The sequence below is a fragment of the Citrus sinensis genome, chromosome 2 (genome assembly GCF_022201045.2).
Source record: "Citrus sinensis cultivar Valencia sweet orange chromosome 2, DVS_A1.0, whole genome shotgun sequence".
NCBI lineage: Eukaryota > Viridiplantae > Streptophyta > Magnoliopsida > Sapindales > Rutaceae > Citrus > Citrus sinensis.
Window position 1 is genome coordinate 9,443,319 of NC_068557.1, and position 15,023 is coordinate 9,458,341.

The 15,023-nt window shown below is 34.0% G+C and overlaps 3 protein-coding genes across 3 annotated transcripts; 1 reads left to right on the plus strand and 2 right to left on the minus strand.

The window, feature by feature from the left end:
* Nucleotides 1-1,179: 1,179 nt before the first annotated feature.
* Nucleotides 1,180-2,054, plus strand: LOC102620235 (hypothetical protein). The gene is made up of 2 exons (XM_006470042.3): nucleotides 1,180-1,479; nucleotides 1,569-2,054. Exons 1-2 carry the CDS (start codon nucleotides 1,302-1,304, stop codon nucleotides 1,901-1,903), a joined length of 513 nt encoding a protein of 170 aa, XP_006470105.1. The 5' UTR covers nucleotides 1,180-1,301; the 3' UTR covers nucleotides 1,904-2,054.
* Nucleotides 2,055-2,790: 736 nt separating this feature from the next.
* LOC102619952 (omega-hydroxypalmitate O-feruloyl transferase) lies at nucleotides 2,791-4,773 on the minus strand. Its single transcript, XM_006470041.4, has 3 exons — nucleotides 4,609-4,773; nucleotides 4,047-4,514; nucleotides 2,791-3,948 (listed from the first exon to the last, which is right to left on the minus strand). Exons 1-3 carry the CDS (start codon nucleotides 4,609-4,611, stop codon nucleotides 3,091-3,093), a joined length of 1,329 nt encoding a protein of 442 aa, XP_006470104.1. The 5' UTR covers nucleotides 4,612-4,773; the 3' UTR covers nucleotides 2,791-3,090.
* A 3,706-nt stretch (nucleotides 4,774-8,479) lies between these two features.
* Nucleotides 8,480-15,023, minus strand: LOC102619658 (actin-related protein 2). The gene is made up of 15 exons (XM_006470040.4): nucleotides 14,768-15,023; nucleotides 14,351-14,461; nucleotides 14,016-14,150; nucleotides 13,822-13,893; nucleotides 13,643-13,721; nucleotides 13,304-13,353; nucleotides 12,457-12,560; nucleotides 12,300-12,368; nucleotides 12,158-12,221; nucleotides 11,758-11,826; nucleotides 10,759-10,842; nucleotides 9,948-10,006; nucleotides 9,550-9,616; nucleotides 9,125-9,208; nucleotides 8,480-8,955 (listed from the first exon to the last, which is right to left on the minus strand). Exons 1-15 carry the CDS (start codon nucleotides 14,807-14,809, stop codon nucleotides 8,875-8,877), a joined length of 1,170 nt encoding a protein of 389 aa, XP_006470103.1. The 5' UTR covers nucleotides 14,810-15,023; the 3' UTR covers nucleotides 8,480-8,874.

The following is a 15,023-nucleotide window of genomic DNA, read 5'->3' on the forward strand; positions in this document are numbered from 1 at the left end:
CAACAGAGAAAATGGATTTTGTGCTTGAATTGATCTGGTTTGCCAAAAAAGGAACAAGATTTGCGGTGGTCCAATTATTTGAAAAAATAGAGCATGTGGTCCAATTAAAATGGGACTTACCATAGTCTGTCCCACAATCCTCAACCTCCAAAACTAGCTTTATTGCCTGCTTGATTCAGTATGAATGGGGTTCATACATTCATTTGCAGGCGTCTTGTGCTCTTATTTTTAATTCATTTCATTTTAGGTTCACATCAGGTATTTCTGAGCTGAAACAGGCCTTTCCTTTTGACTAGAGTGCTTTTGGAAAGTGTTTTCAGATACAATCTTAAAATCCATTTCACAAGGGAAATGGCCCATTCAATAAGTTGATAATAACAGATGAACAATGAAGTGCTTGTGAGTAACATCAATACCATATCCCCATGCCCTCTCAATTCTGCATGACATATCTTCCTCTTCATGAATGCCTCATCAATCCATGCAACCAACACAACACAAGCATTAAATTCACCGCCTCAATCAACTTCACCATACATAAACTTACTCGTCTCCTTTTAATTCATTCACACTGTTCTTGTGCAGTGCAAGAATTAGTGGAGATAAAAGTTTTTTTCTGCTTATTAAATCAAAAGCCCCGCACTGAATCTGACCTCCCAAAATAAATAAATAGCAATTTCAATTTCACCTAATAAAAGAAATATAAGAATCCACTAAAGTGTGTTTTTCTCTTTTAGTCTCTTTTCATGAAATAAATGGTTAAAATATTTTTTTCACTTTATTTACTTTTTTTTTTAATGGAAAGTAAACATTTCATTCCACAATAACAACACGATTAATTACATTCTGCATGGCTGCTGATATTGTTTCAAGGCAGACAGCAGCTGAAGTATTCCTTAAACCAAATTTTACTAAGGCATGGGCATGCGCATTACAGATTCTAGGGACAAAAGAAAATTGGATATGCGCATTACTTTATTTACTATTAAACTAACCCTTTTTTACTAGATTTGAAAGAGTAAGAGAGATTAAGGGGAAAAAAAAAAACACTGAAGAAAGAATCACTCCACATAAGCCAAAGTACATTCACATGTCTTTGTTTTATTGTGGAAAAAAGATAAATCTCATCAACTTGTTGCCTCCAGTTGGATCTCCACCAACTACTACTTCAACTCTTTATCCACACAACCACAATACTAATAGTACATGATAATGCTTTGTTTATAAGCCAAACTATTTGTAGTGAACTGAACACTCTATGTGAAGTTCATCTCTTTTTATCTCTACAAAATCTTGGTACCATGAATCCCATTTTCAGTTTCTTGGTTATTTCATTTTTGTTTATTAATAACACACACTCCTTGAAAGTTCACCGTCCAAAACCCAATAATAGTAATGCTCAAATCACTGTAATGGGCTTTGTGTATTGTGACATTTGCTCCAACAACAGCTTCTCCAGGCACAGCTACTTCTTACCAGGTAAATAACAAAAAAAAAATCTCAACAACCCATTAAAAGTTTCAATTGAATTGATTGTTTTAATATGTGCTACATTGTTGTTAAACCAGGTGCTGAAGTCAAAGTTGACTGCAAAATTAGAGCAATTTCGCCAAGAATAAGAGAGCAAATATCATTCACAGTGAACAGGACAACAAACAGGTATGGAATATATAAGCTGGAGATACCGTCAGTTGAGGGGATAGCATGTGCAGAAGCAGCCATTGCATCTTCATGCCAGGCAAGTTTGATGTGGAGTTCAAGTACTTCGTGTAATGTTCCTGCTTACAGAACCACAACAAATCAGATAGCTATCAAATCCAGGAAACCAAATCTCTGTATCTACAGCTTAAATGCATTGACTTTTAGACCATCAAAGAGAGATATCACTCTCTGTGGGAATTAATTAATCTGAAAGAACACTTTTCAGCTTTTTCATTTTGTTGTCAATACATCTAATGTCGAAGTAAATATTTGCTTGCTGTGGTTTAGGGATCTCGTTGTATTGGATGCGACTCTTGGGTTAATGTAAGTTAGAACATTGCATAACTTAGCCACACCGGAGACAAACGTAAATTCATTTTGTTATTCAGATTAAACTGTTGTCACAATAATGTATGAAATTTATGTAGTATTTGAAGAATTTATTAAGAAAATGAAATGAATATGTTTAGCATTTTGAGAATTGAATTAATTTTCAGAAGCTATACATCAATATCCTGTCTGATTTTTAGGGAGTTCTGTACGGTTCTGTAAAGTGCAAAAATCTTTTCAGGATGTTTTTACACGGACATCGGGGATGATTTTTAACTAGCTTTTAAGCTTTAAAAAATTTAATTAGGGTATCTTATAAATTCATTAACCCACAAATATGCCATCCATATTTTGCAGAATTTCAGTCTCAGCTAATTCATGTATCAAGCATGTTATTAATTTTCACTTCATAAAATTTAAAATGGATTCCTTGTACCTTGTAGCACCGTTATGTTAGTCTTTTCTTTCCTCTACTCAATTATATATTGATTAGTCCCAAAATATGTTCCCAATTGCATATATTAGAACGCTTTTTTATTGTAAAAATATCAATGTCTTTAGTGTCATGCCGATAAGGACATAACCAGGAATTTAATTTCAGTTGGGCAAGAAATTCCAGGAACAGTATCCTGCTCGAATCATAGTGATTAATGTGAAGGATTAGTGAATTTCATTTTTGATGCTTTCACATTTTAAGTTGTTAAACGAACAACTGATGCAAATAATCTCTAGATCATAAATGGGTACACAACAACAATATAACCCATCCACAATAAATAAATTAATAAAGAATGCAGAACATAGTTTAAATCACAAGGAAGAAACAGAAAATATTTGCCAGTAATACAGAGTCCAGGTGGACCTTCAATTCCCATGAAGACCTTTTATGAAACTTCCATCTTTTGCTGGTTAACCTCTAGATGGTACTAGGCCTTGCATAGTGCTTTTCTTTTCCCACAGCACATAAATAAACATAATTCACAGAAAATGAAATTGAACCACAACAATGCAACATAATGAAAGTAGCATGCAGCATGATAAAAAAATGATCTCGAATCTCTAGAGAGCCATAAGTTCCTGGAAGATCTTCATTGCAGAAGCAGGCAACCCCAGAAGCACATTGATGCTTTTCCTCTCTTTGCCATGAGATAGGAACAGACTCACTTCCTTCTCGGGCAGCGCCACCGGCCCCGATAGAACAGGCTCTCCCCATCCAAAGTCAGTAGTGTGGAAAGATAGCCTTGACCAAGTTGTTATCAAAAGAGTTGAAGACAGAGAAGGCCTAGCTCTTGTTACTTCAAAATAATCAATGGCAGATCTCATGTAAATGTCATTGACCATCTTAATGGCATCCTGAACTTGCCCCACAGCAAATGATAATGGTTTTTCCGTCAGCTCACCAGCTTGGCATATGGAGTTTGTCAACACAATTCCATTGCCGAAGTAGCCTTTCGGCAATGGTGGATTGAATTTCGACCTTCCATCAACAGCAAAGAGGAGCTTTGTTTGTTGATGGGGCAGAAACTTTAGTGCCTTGGTTCGAGCCTTCCACACAAATGCTGAGAGTGCTTCAAAAGTGCTGCACTTGTCAAGAACTTCATCTTCCATGGCAATCATTTTGATCTTTTCTAGCTTTGCGGAGTCAAAACAGAAGGACCTGTAAAGCATTTCATCTTTGTAGAGTTCACTAGTGCCAGACTTGTCTTCTATTTCAGCAAATTCTTGGTGCAGGTCCTCAATCTTTGGAGGACTCCGCGCTTTGAGTATGCTTCGGTCTAGGAATGGAGGAATCTTCAGGGGCAAGCCTCTGGCTGTTTCAGCCCATGCGTTCACAAATTCCATAGCGCCAATGCCATCGAACATACAATGGTTCATGCAAAGCCCAAGAACAAATCCCCCACATTTAAACCTGGTCACCTGAAAAAGTTTCAACTAAAATCATACTTCTATTGCTGAAAAATGACTATGATGCTAACATAACATGAAGAGGAATGTGTTAAATTAAGTATAAAAACCTGAGCAGCAAGAGGAGGCATTTCTAGTATGTTCTTTGCACCGGGAATGTCATAAACCAGCTTCCCAAGAGTCTCAGGATCAGGCTTTGTTATGTCTCCAATCTTTTCAAGTACACAGTTTGCTTCAGCTTCAACAAAAACAGCCCCTTCCCCAGTACAATTTATGATAAGCTTCCCTTCCGAGCTTATAGTTAGCCTGCCGGCAAGAGGGTAGTAATGAACAAGAACCTTTTCAAGGGCATTCTTGATCACTTCTCCAGCTTTTTCATTGCCTTTCTCATCTGACTTGAAGCAATAAATTGTTCGGACGATCACAGCAATGTTTTGATCAAGGTTTGACAGGAAGTAGAGACCCTTCTCTGTGTCCTCTGCAGGCTTAACCAAAGTTGGCTCACCTTGCTTCACGTTGAGCTCGATTGCATGGCCATTAGTGTTCTTCATCACTACCGTCTCTTCAAGCTCCAAAACCTGAAAGCACAGGTACAAGAAAGCAACATCAAAGATGTTATATTATAAAGTGCACGTTGAGCATACAAGGATTTATTAAATGATTGTAACAAACCATGTGAACAAGCTGAAGAGAGACAAGAGAGTTTTGAAAGTAACTGAAGATAATGCTCAGAACTTCAAGGGAGAAATTCCCAAATTGATAATCAAACACACAAGGCTTGCATTCAAACCTGATGTTCAGATTTATCAGAAAATTTGTAATGGTCACATAACTGGCCAAAGGATGGGGGAGATATATATGGAAAGTTTGTGGACCCTTGCTTCATATTTCTTTTGCTTATTTAGGCAAATAAAAATTGTATGAGAGGGACAAATGTTAGTGTCTGATTGGATTAGTAGATCCACCATAGTTTTGGTAGTTGAATTAAATTGTAAAAAGAGAGAGAAAGATTTGCTTTCTTAAAATACTTTTGGACGTGGCCCCTTTTTTTTAAGTTTTAGTTTTGGTCATATGGGTGGGATTAGGCCACTTAATAGGACCTAACAAGGAGACAGAGTCTGTTTGTGCAGCCCCCTGTTTGGTGAGGTTGGCATCCCAATTTGCTTGATTACTGATTACTCTTTATTATCCTGGTAATCAAAATTATTGGGCAAGACAAAGTCATATGGAGCTAAACAAGTATGCCTTAAAAAATTACTAAGCTTAGAGTGATATGATTGATTCAAAATCTAGCCACAAGAATGTCTTTTTCTAAAATGATACGAGGAGTTTTTAACCATTTTTTTTTTTTTGGGGTCTTGGAAGAAACGGTTTTAATTGAAATTAACATATTTATATGTAATGCTTTTATGAAAATCCTGATTCCACCACTGTGTAGAAGAGTTGGCAATCTCGAGTGTTAAATTAGCTTCGAAATTAAACCATAAAATGGAGCGAGTCCCTCCTCTAAGGCAAAAGTTGTAAGTTAATTAGTTTAAAGACAAAAAAATTGGCAAGAGAAAGGTCATTTGTTATTACGAGTATTGATGAATATTCTTGTTCAACACGAGGGGCAAATTCTGTAATATGGTGAGCACCAACCCAGTGGCCGGTGCTGCTGATTTCAGTGTCTGTAAAAAAGAAGAAACGTCAGCTATTCAAGTTTATGATTGGTTGTTCATCTAACCATGATTTACTAACGAAGCAGTGTGCGTCCATATACCTGATTGCAACGTCTCAACGAATATGGTGTACAAATTGAAAAATCAAAGTAAAAATTAAAAAATGAGAAAAAAATAGAGTTCCGTAAACCAAATGCACTAAAAAAATATCTTTGGCTAGGTTGACTCTCTGTTTTGATCCAAGAAATTTCAAAACAGGCTTTCAGTAGCCCCATTGATGCATCAACATAATGCATACAACTAGATAGGTTTTTTAATTTTTGAGAGTTGAGACCTTCACAAATTTACAATCCTCCACAAGTTTTATATTTTAGTTTGTAAAGTTATGCGCTCAAAGTTGCATACAAGAACAACCCAATGTTAGCTTCTTCTGCATTTTTTTTTTAATATCGTGATTTGATAGCTTTTGGTTTCAAAATAATATAATTAAATTTAGTGAAATTATCTCTCCACCACTTTTCTTTTGTCATATGTACATCTAATTATCATAAAATTTTGACACATACTTTACACCACTTTTATTTTTAAGTTTGTATCAATCAACCATTTTGACACTAAAAAATAACTATTTTATCCCTAAATGAATTAAAAGACTATTTTTTTCTACACGATTTTAAAAAATAAAAAACTATAATTATAAGAATATCTTTGAGTTTAATAAAAGAAATAAATCATAAATCCATTATGTTAATTTTTTTATAATTATAATTTCATTTAAAAATGATCATATTAATTTTTTATAATCATAATTTCATTTAATTTGTATGGGGAGTTTCTTAATATTAATTATATGGAAGTTTACAATAATTATAGGGAGCTTTTATCTTCATGTTAATTATTGTAAATTTCCTTATAATTAATCTAATTACAAAAATTAAATAAAATTATAATTACAAGATATTATTTTTATAATCATAATTTTATTTAAAAATTATCATTTTATATTTTGAGATTTTTTATTTTATTGAATTTAGGGGTATTCTTATAATTATAATTTTTTTATTTTTCAAAATTTTGTAGAATAAAATAGTTTTTTAGTGTCAAAGTGGTTGATTGATACAAATTTAAAAATAAAGACGGTGCAAAGTATATGTTAAAATTTTGTGGTAGTTAGATGTACATATGACAAAAGAAAAGTGGTATAGAGATAATTTCTCTTAAATATAAATCATACAAATACATTGTTATAGATATCTTGTGTGATAGACGATTATAAACCTAAACTGCACAATTCAGCTCGCCATTGGATAAAAAATTCACTTGAGGAATTGAGTTTAGCTTCTTAAGTAAATAAAATGTTAGTACATCTTTAGCATTAGTAGTAAATTTGCATTAAGGATGGTAAAATGTCAGGCTCAGGCTGGGCTTGCAAAGGTTGAGTCCCGTCCAAGCATGTCTTTTGTTGGGTCAGGGAAAAAAAGGCCTGAATTTTATGTTGTCCTTTTTTTAAAAAAAAAAAAATTGTTATATGCACAAATTTTTAATTTTTTTTACTAGATTAAGTTTTAAAATTTGGGCTTAAAGTATTTTTAAAATTTAAATATAAGTTATGAGTGGATTAAATAAATATTTAAACATGTATTTTAATTAAAATAGAATATATATTTTTAAATTTTTTTTATGTATTTAAAAGGCTTTTGGGCCGGACTCAGATCTTTTAAGTGAATCCAAGCTCAGCTAGAAACATCTGAGCCGGGCCTGATATTCTGAAATCCCTAATTTCACTCTTATTGGGCCTAGATTTTCAGATACTACTCTCTAGAAACGCTAGAGCTCCTAACACCCCTATAAAATTCTTATGAAGCCCCATTTCTTTTCTTTTTCTTTTTTTTTTCAATTTTCTCATCACTAATTCAGAATGAAGATAAAATTTTCGCCTACCGTCTTGTTTTCTTACCCTCTGCACACACAAATTTTCTGTCTATAATAAAATATATTTAAGGTTGTTTTCCCCTCTTACAAAAACCAACATCAATACTCAAATTAATCTTGAATTGCAACCTAAGCATTAAACTCCCAGATTAGGAATGGTCCGAATGGAGCCTGACCTAAGCCTGGGTGCATATTTTATAAATATTTGAGTCGGGCTTGGACTTCACCCAAAAATTCTAAACCCAGTCCGAATGTCTAGAAGTACTTTAAAATTTTAAAAGATATACTATTTAAATTAAAATATAAAATTTTAACATATACTTAACCTACCCATAACATATATTTAAAATTTTAAAAATTTAAGTCAAACTTTTAGAGCCCTAATCTAACAAAAAACTAAACTTTATAAACTATAAATTTATAATACATAGTAAAAAAAAAATAACAAAGAATACAAAATTCAGGTTTTTGACGCGGCCTGACAAAAGGCATGCGCCGGCTTTGGCTGTTGCCAAGCCTGACATTTTGTCATCCGAATCTCAAACCCAGAAACCCATATACGATCCAGTAAAAGCGTCGCAATCCGAACCACCTACATCACAAACACAGCTTCTTAGGATCCTTCCCTCCTCTGCAATTTACCGTCATCGCAATGCTACACTTCAACCATGAATCCGCTTCTAATTAGAAATTCCCAACTTTAAAATAGTCAAGCAAAAGTTAAAAGACAAAAAAATAAAAATCTCAAACACTGCAGAAAAAAAAACTCTACAATATAACATATATTTTTTTGTTTTATTGTTTGTCCCTAACTTTATTAATCCCTAATTGAAAAATTATTCCTCAAACATTCAACCCCACGGCAATTTACAAAAAAAAAAAAATCGAATAAACTGGAAAAAAATCAGATGCGTGCATGAAGATGAACATTCATCGTTAATTACCCAATCTTAGACTTGGAATTTACTTTATTTGGAAGAAAATAACAGCAGGAAGTAAAACAATCGGGCAGAAAGTCATAATCCAGCTGAGAGGCTAGTTCTAAACTCAGCTGATGTATATTACAACAAGCTTTGGGAATATACAAAATGAAAACCGTTCTTTATTTTCAGTTTTCTGACCACAAGATTACACCAATGAAGCAATCTAATGCTATCATCTTCTGATATCTTTCCAATAGGCTTACAGATGCCAGCAAGGGATGCACCAATCTTGAGTTTCAACACAACTCGTTACAGCTCTTGAAACACCTTTCTCATCTATTGATTTCTCTACCATGCTTTTGCTCATAACGCTATCAGAGAGAATGACAACAGTTAATAGTGTGACAAACTACGTCAGAAAGTCAAGACGGACCACACTTGCTTAGACAAGCGATTCCTTCTTCCAAGTAATCATCTCTACTGATCCAAAACTCAGGTGCATCCTGCATGATCATCCATCATATCTACTTCTTAGATTATAAATAGTAGGAAGAGAATGCTAGAAACACTTTAGGTTGCAACAAAGCCGTGTAACTCGTCCGCCTTCATGTGTGTGAATGTGTGTGTGTGTGTGTCAGAGAGATAGAGAGATAGAGAGATAGAGAGATGTACCTTCATAATCCCAGCAAGAACCGCTCCTCCAAGATACACCATATGCTTCCTTCTTGGTGGATCCTCAATTCGCAATCTCAACTTCTGTCACAAGGTAAAGAAAATGAGTTTAAAGATCAAGTCCTTTTACAAATTCTGCTTCTAATCATTGCCTCATTTTCTGCAGCAGAACGAAAATCTTTAAGATCATTTTGCTCCAGGATTGAACAAATGGCCATCAACTTAAGAAAATTAAAAAGCTATTAATTTCAAAATCGAGTATGATATTCTAACAATTGATCACAGTAGTAATGAATCTTTGATGCAAGAAAATGTTAACTGCAGCACCCTAACCAATGATATCCTTTAAAACAATGGTTAAGGGTTTCATCAGGCACCTAAACATAATTTTTTGTAGCTTATTGCACAAGGGATTCAGATCTTACCTTTAACCCATCTTTATTACCCTTTAGAACCACTTCGAGATATCGATCAAGGATTTCCTTTTCCAAGCTAAAAGGGGGGAAAAAAAATAGTCACTCCATCAATTTCTTACCATAGGAAAGCACAATGTTAAATGATGTGCCCTTGAGAGATGTCAAACTATTTTCTAGCATATTATTTGCTGACACAAATGTCATTTAATCATAGAACTATAAATAGACTGGCTTGCACAACCAGGCCAAAAATTAAGAAGAAAAGTGATATATCATTGCCATGTGATGCTAGGTTCTGAAATCATAGAACAAAGACAGATAAGAACAGTGAATATACATGAAGACCCAAATTTCTAAGAAAGCACGGTGGAATGTCATGTGATGCAAAGAAAAGTTCAACATAATACCGACTAGGTAGTCCTGGATACATGGTGCTCCCTCCACTTAAGACTATATGCTGGTATAGCTGCAAAGATAAACCAAATAATAACTGAGAATTATGAAGCAGTCAGTTCATATGCACTCACGCATTGAAAGCAGAAAAAGAAGGAAATACAATAAGGTACACCACATTTATCCGGGCCTCCCACAAAGCTACATGGGTTAGCTTATCAATCCTATACTATTGCAAAAATGAACATCCATATGCTGGTCATTTTAATAAGTGCATAAAACACAATACAAGCCATTTAAACAATCACATTAGCAAAATCACACCTGTTTCCTTCAATCATATCTGTACCCGACAAATAACCTAATTGAATGTACCAAAAAAACACAAAGAAAACAAACAAACTGAAGGTACTAAATATGGCATGTAAATTGAAATGCAGAATGTGGTCTCCAGTGGAAAAATTGGAACTACAACAGAAAAATTACTTCATACATGACTATAAAAATTGTAATGACAAACCATCTCAATCATCTAACCACCACCTATCGCATGATCGATACATCCAACTTATAGGAAAAAGGCATTATAAACTAAATTCTAACAAAATTTCAAGTAAATAAGAATGCAAAACAACTGCCAGTATCTGCATATTTAATCGTTTAAAAAAGAAAGAAATTACATAAAGATAAGATCTTCTAGCAAATCCTTAGCTTTATTTTCAAATACGGAGGATAAGTTATCCTATCAACATATATTGACCTATAAGCAGAAATTAAAGTAAAATGTTCAAGGAAAGTAATGTATTTTGGATCCAATCATAATACCATCATACGATTGTCAATATCCATTTCCTGAATGCAGCGGAAAACCATATCAGCCATCCCATCACCTTCAACATCTATAAGTTCCTGAAAAGAGGAAGTATTTTAAATTCAGAAACTTCCACTGATAAATGTAATTCTCTGATACAAGTATATAAAAGTTCAAAAAAAAAAAAAATTGACCTGTTACTATTACTCTGCAAATAATGAACAACAAAATGCATCAATCAACTTCTTTGTTTATTACATAAAGCACTAGTGCAACAGTTTTCCATTTTATCAGAAAGCATACGAATAAAGTGGCAGAGCCACATGGCCCCACAAGTACCACCAAAATTTCAAGGTAAAAGAAATAGAGAACTTCTTTATACAATCAGCCCTCCAAATTATGCTTTTATAGGCGGCCCCCACAAATAATGCTTTTTTAAATCATCAATCACCTCCCTAAAATGACAGATGGAACATAAACAAATAGCAAAAACTAATAGTAGTATATAAAAATTCAAAAATAAGAATTGACTTGCTACTATTACTCTGCAAAAATAAACAGCAAAAATGCATCAATCAATTTCTTCATTTACTACATAAAGCACTAGTGCAACAGTTTTCCATTTTATGAGAAAGCATACGAATAAAGTGGCAGAGCCACATGGCCCCACAAGTCACACAAAACTTTCAAGGTGAAAGAAATAGATAATTTCTTTATACAATCAGCCCTCCAAATTTATGCTTTTATAGCCGGGCCCCCACAAATACTGGTCTTTTAAATCATCAATCACCTCCCTAAAATGACAAATGGTTTTATACTAACATAAACTAATAGCATATCATATATGTTGCATCTGTGCAGTAAACAATCTCAGTAAACTACCAATACTACCAATATAATACAAAATGATCTGGCAGCGTGCTAATAATAGCATGTTCAGTTGAACATGAGCAATGTATCTAATGGGTAAGTTTTAACGGATAGAATACAACAGAAAAGAAGTACAGGCTTACTGGTGTGAATAGAGCTTCAGGGGCCTGAAATCTCTCAGTTCCTACTTTAATGACTCTTCCATCTGGCAGCTGATAAAAATATATATAAGCTTAATACTATGTTAAAAAGAGAGCAGAAAAAAAACTACTGAAGTCACGGGATTTAAGGAAATAGAGAAACTCAAGCCAAAAATAGCACTATTGATTTCTTATTTTCCGCGTGTTCATTCAGAGTGACCATCACATAACTTTACATGAGTGGTTTTTTGAGAAAAAAAAAAATGCAAGTAAAGAATGAATGAGGCTTCTATACGTACCCCTAAACTGAGATTCTAAAATAAAGCCACCTCAGAGTATTACAAATTGAGCATTAATATGGAAAAACCATAAGATTCATAAAATACAAAGAAAATCAACTTACAGTATAATTCTTAACCAGGATGGTGGTCTCTAGTCCCAACTGATATTCCCTTTTATAGTCATAACTGCAGGAAATAGTTTTATGTTAATTATAATGCAATAAATTCTACAAAGATCACACAAGAGTGTACTTGATCCTCAACCTTATGTAGCACAGCTTCTCTTTGATTTGCCGAACAGTCTCAAAGTCTGCAGTTCTATTCATTGAATACCTACAGGAAACAAAATTTTACATTTAAAAGACAAGTATTCTAAATCATGTTCATCTTGCTAACTTATTGACAATGAATTGATCCTCACCCTCTCCGTGAAAGTAAATCAACAAGATAGGATGTTATGTGCCGACCAGCTACATTCATTCGCTTAGTAAGATGTGGGAATGAGTAGCCATCAACAACAGGAACCTGGGGAGAAATGTTGAAATAATTATGGTTCAGAATTACCATGCAGAGTACCAATAGAACACTTTACATTTTCATATTGATAAAAACTCTCATTATTACTTTTGTATCAGATTGACAGATTATACTTTTATTTCAGGTTGACATATTTGTGTTCCATTAAGACAATTTCCTGTATCTTAAGTGATATGCCCACTATTCTGTGGATGAATACATGATTTAAACAGCAGGATAAAAAGCCATCTAATATTCAAATTTGAATTCTCCATTTAGAAAAAGTCCTGTTATAAGGGTTATGGTATTTGTTGATCTATTTCAACACAGTCTTCCTCAAATCCTTCAGGAGAAGAAAAAATATCAGGTTCCAGTGTGAAGAATATTCCAAAAAATTTACTTAACTGAAGTGGAATGCTCCTTTTTTTTTTTTTTCAAGAGGAAGGAAAAAGAGACAAGTTTATCATTTAAAATAACTGGGATATTTATTACTTTTGCAAAGGGGAAAATAAGTGCAAATAATTGAAACTGACTAGTTATAAATTCCCTCATAAAAATTCAAATGCTAAATTAAACAGAATGAATTCGGTCCAAAGTGCTCCATGATACAATGTAATCATATCATATGCAAGCGACAAACATGGGAGTCATCAGTCCAATCAGGGAAATGAAGAACTAAAAAAAAAATAAAAGGGCAATAATCATTTCAAGAATCTGAAAATGAAGTTAAATTGGTTTCTTGAGTAGTTTACCACATGAGTGACACCATCACCAGAGTCAATAACTAGTCCAGTCAGCAAACCTGTGACAATTCAAGATAATGCTGAACCAAACAAGCAATGAGATTGAACAAAAAGATAGAACAGTTGTAAAAATAGGAATTTTTTTTCCCCAAAAAAAGGGAAAGAAAATCTAGAAAGTCTTCACCAGGTAAAATCAGTTTTCATGCCTATAGTTCCAAGGTCCTCACAAGTGTCAGTAGCAGAAACTATTTAGATATATGTTTGTGCACACACGTGTTCATGTGTCTGCTCATAAATGTGCCTCAATCAGTTAATGGAATTTAAACCTTCAGGCATCTTCATAAGCACCTTGAGCATACAAAGTTAAAACAGCTTGGATTTGAATGAAGACGCCAGCAAAGTTGTATTTCTCAAACATTGTCTCGACCTGTTGTGCCAAGTCCGGCCAAATTCATGAGATCTAATTTTGATGTAACTGAATGTATTATTTATCACAATATTTAAGTAACAAGAATTGGATTACACACCATTTTTTCACGATTTTTAGCTGGATTAAGAGGTGGATCTGTGAGTAATATCTTACATTCTGGTGGGTCAATCTGTTGATAGATAATGTAGAGGAGTTAGGGACTATCTAGAGAAAGTATATTACAGAAGAGAAGAAGGGAAAAAGAAAAAGATTTAAGACATATATTATCAACAGAAGCAGCATAAAACTTACTTTTAATTCACTGAAAAAAGCATGATCCCACACTTGACCCATATCCTCCCAGTTTTGCACTATACCATTATTAACAGGATAAGATACATCCAGTTGATGCCGCAAGTCTAAAGCTGCAGCTCCAACAATAGTATCCTAAATGAATTTGAATCAAAGAATGAGAAAGAAGACCTTTCTGAAAAAGTTCTAAGCTGCAAGCATAAGCATTGTAACAAATGTGGCATGACCTACTGCATGTTACAAAAATACACATTATTAAATTTGAGCAAGGACTTGCTTGCCTATCTTCAAAAGACTAATGTAGTTTCATGATAGAAAATTATATAGTGTCTGACCTTGAGCTCTTGTTCCATGAGTGATTCTTCGTAGCGTAGCATTGGCCTTCCCACAACACATGGGAACACAGAGTTAGGAAAATTTTCCCCTGCGAATCCGCACTTGACATACTGCAGTAAGTGATCAAATTATACCTTTGCATAACTTAATGAAACAACAGCAATTAACAAATCAATGTAAACATGTAGAGATGTTTAGATTTAACATTCAATTTAAATAAGCAACTTCATAAAGTCAAATTAGCAGATTCTAACATTTAAGCAGATCTACAAAATAGCAACCAAGAAGAATCAAATTAGAAATTAAATCACGTGCTTGTGTTAAAAAATAAATATTTTTATCGAAATTTTCTGATGATTGATCGATTTAGATGACAAAGCATACGCGATCGGAATGAAATGATAAAAGAGAGATACCCCAGTGCCATTGTCGCAAACGACGACGTTTCTGTTGTCCATTACACGGTGATGCTGTTGCCCAAGCGGAGGAGTAAGTGGGAGTGTTGCTGATTAGTAGCTGCTTTCTTCATCTAACCGCTTTCCTTCAACCGGAGGAGCTTCTAAATGCAGCAAAGTATTCGTTACGCTACGCGAAATATACAAAATACGATACGCCCATATGCTACTTCAAAGCTGTAATTTTTACGGACCTCCCCTGAGGTTTGGCGTATTA

Excerpts from the sequence above, each read along its gene's own strand:
- LOC102620235 (XM_006470042.3), top strand. The coding sequence starts at position 1,302 with ATGAATCCCATTTTCAGTTTCTTGGTTATTTCATTTTTGTTTATTAAT. Across the intron at positions 1,480-1,568 it reads GCACAGCTACTTCTTACCAG|GTGCTGAAGTCAAAGTTGAC; the intron begins GTAAATAACAAA and ends TTGTTAAACCAG.
- LOC102619658 (XM_006470040.4), bottom strand. The coding sequence starts at position 14,809 with ATGGACAACAGAAACGTCGTCGTTTGCGACAATGGCACTGGG. Across the intron at positions 13,722-13,821 it reads CTAAAAATCGTGAAAAAATG|GTCGAGACAATGTTTGAGAA; the intron begins GTGTGTAATCCA and ends TTGGCACAACAG. Across the intron at positions 11,827-12,157 it reads TCCTGGTTAAGAATTATACT|CTGCCAGATGGAAGAGTCAT; the intron begins GTAAGTTGATTT and ends TATTTTTATCAG.
- LOC102619952 (XM_006470041.4), bottom strand. Across the intron at positions 3,949-4,046 it reads TGCCTCCTCTTGCTGCTCAG|GTGACCAGGTTTAAATGTGG; the intron begins GTTTTTATACTT and ends AAACTTTTTCAG.